The following is a 9,149-nucleotide window of genomic DNA, read 5'->3' as shown; positions in this document are numbered from 1 at the left end:
AAGTCTGCTGCTCTGACTACGACCCCTCTGCCCTTGACGGTTTTCCCCTGTATTGGGTGAATGAGGTCAAAACCATGAAGTCCAAATCGCTGGATGAACTGCCCTCGAACGATCGAGAGGCTTGCCAGATCCTGACCAGTGTGGGGGGCTTCGAGACCGCCACTCTGATAAGTCTAGAGTTCAATGCCGACGCTCTAGCTAATTATATAAGTATGAATGTTCTTCTCTGTAGCTTTCTGGCCTTTATTTCTGTTGAATTCCTGCTTGATGCCTGATTGGTCTGCTCCTTTGCATTATAACTTTAGCCTGTGCCTAACTTCTGCTATACTTGTCTTTCTTGGTGTAGATTCTAGAATGGATAGGCAACGACGGTTGCGATTGGCCCACGTACTGAAGTCCAAAGATGGGGCTTTGGCGTCTCCACCCTCAACCTCTTCCGCACCTCCATCTTCTCCTAACCCCCAACCTCAACCTGCAACAACACCAACGAATCCAACAAACCTAGCTTCTCCACCTCCCATCGCAGCCGTGCCTCTCGCGCTGGTCGAGGCGGGTGCTTCCTCAGCCCCCCTTGACAAGGGCAAGCGGGTGGTGGAGGTTGTTTCTGATGATGAGGACTCTGCTGAGGGGCAAGTCTTCAAACGACAAAGGACCCAACATGCCCCTCAGATGGTCACCTCTGCTACTTCCTCTTCTCATGGGGCGGATTCCTTAAGCGAGGATCCACCGAGCGCCACTTCCCCTCCCCAATCAGTGCAGGAGTCATTAAGGGGATTTCTGAGCCTGGGATCTGCTAGCAGCCAAGCTGAAGAGCCCCAGAGGGAGAGCATGTACTATTACTTGTCCCTCTTCATGTCCAGGGCCAAAACCGCCCAAGCTTCTGCCTTCCAAGCTCTGGAGAAAGAAGTTGCTTCTCTGAAAGAGGGGCAGGAGAAGCTCAAAGAGGAGAAAGAGAGGCTAGCCGCCCACTGGGGGCGTCAAGAGGGTGCCTACAAAGAGTCCCTGAGGGTGGCACAAAAGGCAAGGGAGGAGTCCAATAAACGGCTGCACGAGGTGGCTCAAGCCCAGGCAGAGCTTCTTAATGAAGTGGTCCCTTTTCGCACAAAAATTGCTGATCTTGAAGCGGTTGTAGAAACTTCCAAAGCCTACCAGAAGAAACTTGAGGATCACTGTGTGAATCAGGAGCAGTCACTGGGAAAGACTGAGGTCGCCCTTGCGAACAAAACTGATGAATGCTCCCGGTTAACCACTGAGAACGAGTCCCTTCAACCCAAAGTCCAAGAGTTGACTTCTGCCTTGGCCTTCAAGGACCAAGAGATGGTAGCTCAAGCTGCCAATTTCAAAGTTGTTGAAGAGAAGCTGGTAGGGGAGTCTGCTACCAGTTTCGCTGAGGGGTTCGCAGAGGCCCTTGTTCAGGCTGCTTGTGCGAACCCAGGCATCGACGTTTCTGGGTGCAGCCCCTTGAACGAGGTGGTCGACGGCAAGCTGGTGCCTTTGGAGGCCTCTGGAGAATAGCCCTTCCCCCTTTCTTTGCTCATAGTTACCTTTGCTTAAATTTGCAACTATTGTGAACTTTCATCTGTAATTATAACTCTTGATTCGTGCTTATATGCTTATTTTAAACTTTATCCTCACGTGCTTCCAATTTCTCTTGCGCTTTTATTTGCTTTCCTTTCTACGTCAAAGGCCCAACTGGTGTTTGCCTTCAACGTATTTCTCCCTCTTATTCTTTCTTCTTAAGGCGTGAGGCACACCCTTTGATGATTCACGCTTCTACGCTTCTTCTTCTTAATCTTCGAATTTCTTTTTCCCTCTGAACTTGTGAGATCTTCAACCTGCTTCCTACTTACCCTTCTGGGGCCCAAGGCACTCGTAGCCGAAGGCAGTACTGACTTTCTCATCAATTTAGGATGAAAAGGAGAGTCTCTTCTTCTTTGGCCTCGACATCGCTCAAGGGCGAGGAGGACTTATCTGTTCTTCTGTGGCCTCAACATCGCTCGAAGGCAAGGAGGTCTTATCCTACCTGTGCTGGGTGTCTACGTTCGAGGGGAGACCTGCTCTGGGCATCCTCAGCGTGTCTAAATACTTTGGGACAAAAGTCGCGCTCTGGTGCCAACGCCCATGGGGAGGTCTAAACAATAGTACCGTATCGTCCATGGAATGTCTAAAAACACCAAGGTGTAACGTTCTAAACATCAGACACTGGGGCTAGCTGTTCATACTTGAGGAGGGGGTGTTCTGAAGGAATCCCTTAACCCCTGATCAAGGACTAGGCACCCAGATTTTAGCGCCTTGACTTGGCAACGACTCATCTTGGCGACGCCTTATCTTGGTGGCGCCTCAAGTTTTCGTCTTTGTTTCTTTAACCTTTGATCTTAGATTCGAATGAGAGAAAAAATAGAGCAAAAATATTTTAACTTTTCCTTCCTTTATTTGGGTGACCTCGTTAAAAAACCCCCGGGAGGGAAAAAGAGTGTCCCCTTTACAGACTTCAACTGGAATAACATCAACAGAAATAAAACTTTAAATTTGTCGCGTTCCAGCTACGTGGGATGGGGCTCCCTTCTAAAGTCTCTAGCTTATACGAACCATTCCCTTTGACTTTGGTTATTCTGAACGGTCCGGTCCACTTGGGAGACAACTTGTTTTCTAATTCGTAGGAGTGGGCCTTCCTCATGACCAGATCACCCATCTGGAATTGTCGCAGCTTCACTTTGGAGCTGTACTGACGCTCCACTCTTCTTCACGGCCTGGGCCTTAATTTTTGCTTCTTCCCTAGCCTCGTCTATCAGGTCCAGGTTCACCCTCCTTTCTTCGTTGGATTCTTCCGTCACGAAACCCAGGAAACGAGGCGAGCTTTCATGGATCTCTACTGGGATCATGGCGTCCGATCCATACACTAAGCTGAAGGGTGTCTCCATGGTGGAGGATTGAGGCGTGGTATGGTAAGCCCATACAATCCTTGGCACCTCTTCTGCCCATGCCCTTTTAGCCTTCTCTAATATGCGCTTCAATCCTCTCAACAAAACTCTGTTTGCTGATTCGACCTGCCCGTTCGTCTGGGGGTGTTCGACTGACGCGAACACCTGCTTGATTCCTACTTTTGTACACAACTTTCCCAACTGCTAGCTCGAGAACTGGGTGCCATTGTCTGAAATGAGACGCCTTGGCACCCCAAAGCGACTGTACCGTCCCGTATCCGGGCGTTGACAAAGTCAAGGTCAAAGTCAACATAAGGCGTCGCCTAGGTGAAGGCGTCGCCCAACTAAGACAAGGCGATCACAATGTGGTTCCCCGATACCCATGGGTAAGAAAGACCATGGAGGGAGCGACGCCGTGAGAAGGCCTCGAGTTCCGATAAATCCGGAGTAGTGATGAAGAGAAGACAAAGGTGGCTTCAAGGCCATAGTGGTAGCACCAGTGTAGGGCAGCCTGACTCGTGAAGTACCCCTGTCGCCCCAGAGACGCCTTTGGGACAGATACGACTCAAGAGGAGGGTCACGCCCAAGGTAGCTAGGCACAGGGTACGAAAGGAAGGCAGATACGCTCTCAAAGTGAGTGACTAGAGGATTGGGAGCATGAGTTGGCACCCAACAGGTCACCCCTTGCGCAGTAGCACTCCCAAGCAGGAGGACTCACACGAAGAAACGTCCCCAGATGGGGTCATGGCGCTGTGAGGCCCTCCATGTGTACGACAGCCAGGTCAGATTAGAAACACCATTTAGTCAGGTACCAGGTAATTAAAGTCATTTAATACAGTTTATGTTTCGAGCGTTTAAGGTACTATAAAGGCTCCCAAGCGTTTCAACGTCTTAAATGCGCTACGTTTTCTAATTAGACGAGCTAATTAAATGCGTTACGTTTTATAATTAAAAGCACTTTAAGGCGCTTTAAATGCTAGGGTAGTTTAAATAGCGCCGAGAATGTTGGGAACGTGGTTGGAACTTTTGGCAAATTTCCCAGAAACTCTCTAGTTGCTTGCTCGAGCCTTGAGGTTATGCACAAGGGACTAGGGAAAGATCTGTGCTAGAAGGAGAAGGACACACTAGACACAGTTTCCTTTTTACCACCTTCAGAGTGCCATAAGCGGTGCTCCGATACGGATGTGCTCAGTTTTTTTTTTGTGTTTCTTGCTGGCTGACTTGAGCGTCGGAGTGCAAACGGCCGCTAGGGCGCCCCTTTTTGTCCTTCTTTGCAGGAATCCACAGGTAACCAGTGGGAAGGAGTCCCTAGCTGACGGTTGAGGCCGCGCACGAAGACGTCCCAGGTCAACCGGACAGAACATTTGGCGCCCACCGTGGGGCCGATATAAAACGTCAGTCCCATCGCAAGTTTGAGAAGATCTATCAAGTTATAGTAACGTTGGAGGAGGTTTGAAGAGACCGTGAAAATGGCCACCACAAGACGAAGTACTGCACGCGCGGCCCCAGCGGAACTGTCTATGCAACAGGTCCTGGAGATAATGCTGGGGCTGCAAGATGATATGGCGGAGTCGAAGCTGGAACAGGAACGCATGCAAGCAGATCTCGAAGCCTCGCATGAGAGGAATGAAGAGCTCCAACGTATAAATGAGGAGTTGCGCCGGGGTTTGCGGAATAATCGGGGGCAACGTGAACATGACGAGATGGAGAACCTCTCCCCGCCAAGGGAGTTTTCCACTCCCTTCTCGCAGGAGATTCTGGATGCAGTTATCCCAAACACGTTCGCGGGGCCCAAGGTGATCTTCTGACGTTTGCACTCCGACGCCTCTAGCGGCCGTTTGCACTCCGACGCTCAAGTTAGGTCACAGAACCACCAAAAAAAAATATCCCTGAATATCTCTCTCTGTGTCTGTGCCTAACAGAATTCTGTTACGCTATCCTCTGCGTGTGTCAGAATTCTGTTACGCTATTGTGCGAAAACGTACCACATCCAGTAAAAACGTGGGTGCGTGTGTGTGTGTTTTTCTGTGTGTACCTTTCACGACGCGGAGTGCACCTTTATCTTGGTCGCGCCCCTCTCAGATGGTGACACGTGGAGGCATGCAACTTACATCTAACCGTACACATGTCACTACCTGAAGGGCTCTAGCGCATCTCTTTGTGCGCCTAAGTTATTCCCTTGCGGACTAACTTAGCGTGTTTCTTACATCTGGGTGAATCGCACACTCCCAGGAGAATACCAGGTGTGGCTGGACTAGGCACACTCACCAAGCATTGCTCTCTGCCTAAACGATTTCCCCTTCACAATGTCATGCACGTAATGGGTTAAGAGAGTCACCAATCACTGACCGGATTACTAACTCCCTCAGGCCACTCTCGTGCACGATTCTACCGGCGAGCAGCTCCACTTTCTCTGAGATATGATCATGCGAGGTCCATGCGTAACGCTCTCGCTGGGAATCTCAGTCCCAGTTTAACTGCGTGTAACACGAAACCCCGATGACTGATCTGTCGCTTCTCGCGATCACCGTTCTGGGTGATCTCCTCCCTGATTTCTCTGCCACCTGATCCACGTGTCACCCTGCGAGTGGTCCACGTGGTTATCTGCTGCTGACGTCATCGACTACCGATGTGGCGTCGCTCCCCCCAGGTGTTTATCTTGGAACTGATCTGTCGGTGGCCACTCGGTCACTGACCACTGATCACCGTTCTGGGTGATCTCCTCCCTGATTTCTCTGCCACCTGATCCACGTGTCACCCTGCGAGTGGTCCACGTGGTTATCTGCTGCTGACGTCATCGACTACCGATGACCGACCGGATCACAAGCCCCCAGTCTTGAGCTGTGAGTTCGTTCTCAGCGAAGAGACTAAGTGGTCGCGCCCTCGGTCCACGTGGCAAGTGGGGCCACATCACGTGCCACCTCACGTGTTGCCTTTTGACGTTATGACTTCCTCCCTTAATCTCGCGACCCGTGGACGCATCAACGGCCAGCGTGGAGTGTCGCTAATGCTTCCCTTATTCAAATAGGCGCGCGCCTTCACTGTTTCATTATCTTCTTCAATACTCCAACTCTCAGACTTACTTCAAATCTCTTCTTTGCGCGCCCAACTTTCTTCAAGCTTTCTACCTCAAGACCTTCCGCGATCATCTAAAGGTATGACTTTTCTTCTTCGTTGATCCATTTAGGTTCTTTTCACCGATTGCACTCACCCTTTTCACCACCATGCACTCATCTTCTCTGTTTTTCTTCTTCTCAACCCACGCTAGGGTTTTTTGCATTTCTCACTTCACTCTCTACTTCTCCCTCTTCCTCTTCTTCGCCTGGACCTTTCTTTCTTCTTCCCTTCCTCTGTTTTTCACCGAACCATTCATCATTCCCTCTTCTTCTGTTCATCTGACTTTTTGCTTTCCTCCATTGCAGTTATCTCGCAATGGCTCGCTTGAAGCAAACTGCTCGCATGGGCGCCTCATCCTCTGGTGCACAGCCTTCAACAAGTGCACCAGCGTCACCTGCACCTGATGCAACTTCCTATCAGGACAACGCCAGGGTCTATGACTGGGCTCCCCTGGCATTGTTGGCCAAAACTTCCACTCAACTACCGAAAGGCCACCTCAAAACACTTCTGAGCAACGACCCTGATGAGCCCTCTTGCGCCATCGACAGGGAGAATGATTTCAACGTTCGTATACGCATTCCTCCTCGAGGGATGCCAATCTGCGTGGACGATAGGGCTACCAATGGGGTGCCCTTCACCTTCATATACTCCGCCATCTTCAAAAGGTTGAAGCTGCGCTTGCCTTTCACCTTCTTTGAGAAGGAGTTGATGATGGAGTTGAACGTCGCCCCTTGCCAACTCCATCCGAATGCCTGGGCTTTCATACGGGCATTCGAGATCCTCTGCAACTATTTTGGGCATAACGCCTCTGTAGACGTCTTCCTACATTTCTTCGAGGCGAAGAACCCTGGGGATAGGTCTTGGGTCAGCCTGAATGGAGTTGCTGGACGAGTGATCTTGGGCCTATACCAGCATTCGTTTAAAGATTGGAAAGGCAGGTTCTACATGATATCTGCTACCTAGTGGAAAGGCAGGTTTCCCCTTTATTGGGTTCCTGGAGTCGAGTTTAAGAAGCCCCGGGGCCTTGAAGCCATGGCTCCCTACGAGCGCGAGCTGTGTAGGTTGTTCCTAGGGGCAAAATATAACTCAACCCTTCTCATCAAACACGAGTTTGATGTGGTGTCTCTGAAAAAGTACATAGGTAGGCTCTTCTTCTTGCACCTCTTAGAATGCTTGCACACTCTCATGCATACTTGCATAACATTTTATCCACTTGCATAATTATGCCATCTAACTCTTCTTTTTACCCTTAATGTAGACATGACTTCAGGGAAAGATAGGAGGAGGGCACTACTGGAGCTTGCCCGGACCAGGGGTGCCAAGGGGACTGGTTCTTCCTCCTCTACCACCGAGCCCATCGCGGCTCCACCTCTCTCGGTCGCGCTAGCTGAAGGCCTTGAGCCAGAGAAGAAGAGAAGAAGGCTAGTAAAGGCCTTTCCCGCAACTGTTGCGGCCGCTGCTGCTCTTACCCCCTCAACCGAGGAGGAGAGTTCTGGCTCTCCTCTTATACATCGCAAGAGGAAACACCAAGAGGTTGGGGGGCTTCATCCCTTAGGCCTGGGGAAATCGAAGTGGTGCAGATCGAGGAGGGTTCACCCCCACCTCCTCCTACTCAACCTGCCCCAGCACCAACTTCCTCCCCCTCCCCTCAGCGCCTACCATCTCCAACGCCCCAACTTCCGTCTCCAGCATCACTTCCACCCCCACCCCCAGCGGGCCAAGCTATTGGTCAACCCACTCCACCTGCTGGGAGTGATTCTGCCCACCCGGGGGGTTTCTCAAGACTTCCTGCATCACCACCACCGCCAACCTCTGCTGCTACTGTTGAAGGTGGTGAGGCCAGCTCGCAGCCAAGCAGCTCTGGTGCTAGCAATGAAAATTTCAGTCGAGTCATTGCCTTGGTTCGACATTTCATACGCAGCCGGGAGCTTCTCGAATGGAGTGGGCAAGAGGTGGACACGCACTTGGCTAAGCAGATAGTGCTTTCCCTAGAGTTTTCCACCCAGCACCGCAAGCAACTGGTCCTGGAGAAGAGGGTCAAGGAGCTTGAGCACGACAAGGAGTCACTGCAGAGTGACTTTGAGGCTGCCCAAGGGTCCGTAGCCCTGATGAGGGATATGGTGGAAAAATCCAGGAGAGAGTACCTATCACAGGTCTAGGAGACCATCAAGACTGAGATCTTGATGGGGCAAGCTGTCAATACTCTGGGCAGCGAAGTGGTGGAGCTGAGGAGCAAAGTAATTAACCTGGAGGCTGAGACTTCCTCCCTACGCCAACTGAACTCACAACTAGCGGAGGATCTCAAGTCTACCAAGGAGGAGGCCACTGATGGGGGGAAGAAACTTGAGAAGGCAGTGAGCGAGCTTTCTGTAGTGAAGGTCGAGCTTGCCGAAGCAAAGGGCGAATTGGAAGATGCTGCCTCTTCCATTGCTTCCCTCACCACTGAGAAGAACGCCTTGGAGACTTCAAAGCAAGAACTCGAAGCTGAGAACGCCGAGCTTATGAACGTGGGTGCTGACGCCCTTGCTGATGGGTTCGAGCTGGCATTCGAGCAAATTCGTTGCGTTCTTCCAGATTTGGACCTTACGCAGTTCAGCATCTACCACGAAGTGGTAGATGGCAAGCTCATTCCTCCTTCTTGAGTTTTCTTCTTGTAATTTCATATTTCTGCACAATTCTTGTACTTGAGACTTGTATAGACCTTGGTGTGAATATATACTTGCTTCAGCTATATGTTTCTTCTCTCGTATCTTCTTAAGCTTCATCTTTCTTTTTGCACACGACTAACTGTTAACTAGCTTAGGTTTAGCGCGATATGTACTCTTTGATCTTGGCCTCTACTTTGATCACGACTAACAACTCCCTTAGCTTTGTCTTTAACAATTCTTATGCACAGCTTCGTACTAGATGACTGACTAGGCATAGTCTGTCTGCTTCGGCTTGTTGTGTAAAAACTTGTTTGGAAAAGCTTCCACCGACAAGGCACTACCCACTAGCATATCCACCAACAACTCATCAGTCGTCGTTCTTCGGTCTTCACCTTGCTTCTCTGTCGCTCTAGCGCTAAGTGCATAGAGGATTTTGACATCGATCGTCAGAGGTGATGCCTTG

The 9,149-nt window shown here is 50.5% G+C and overlaps 2 protein-coding genes across 2 annotated transcripts; both read left to right on the top strand.

Annotated features, from left to right (window-relative positions):
* The first annotated feature begins 216 nt into the window (after positions 1–216).
* LOC137829305 (uncharacterized) lies at positions 217–1,515 on the top strand. The gene has a single exon (XM_068636109.1). It carries the CDS (start codon positions 217–219, stop codon positions 1,513–1,515), a length of 1,299 nt encoding a protein of 432 aa, XP_068492210.1.
* A 6,706-nt stretch (positions 1,516–8,221) lies between these two features.
* On the top strand, positions 8,222–8,680 carry LOC137829304 (WEB family protein At5g16730, chloroplastic-like). Its single transcript, XM_068636108.1, has one exon. The coding sequence runs from the start codon at positions 8,222–8,224 to the stop codon at positions 8,678–8,680; it is 459 nt and encodes a 152-aa protein (XP_068492209.1).
* The last annotated feature ends 469 nt before the right edge of the window (positions 8,681–9,149 follow it).

The sequence above is a fragment of the Phaseolus vulgaris genome, chromosome 7 (genome assembly GCF_000499845.2).
Source record: "Phaseolus vulgaris cultivar G19833 chromosome 7, P. vulgaris v2.0, whole genome shotgun sequence".
NCBI lineage: Eukaryota > Viridiplantae > Streptophyta > Magnoliopsida > Fabales > Fabaceae > Phaseolus > Phaseolus vulgaris.
Note: the sequence above shows the minus strand (reverse complement) of the source record. Positions and strands in the feature narration are given on the sequence as shown.

Excerpts from the sequence above, each read along its gene's own strand:
- LOC137829305 (XM_068636109.1), top strand. The coding sequence starts at position 217 with ATGTTCTTCTCTGTAGCTTTCTGGCCTTTATTTCTGTTGAATTCCTGC.
- LOC137829304 (XM_068636108.1), top strand. The coding sequence starts at position 8,222 with ATGGGGCAAGCTGTCAATACTCTGGGCAGCGAAGTGGTGGAGCTGAGG.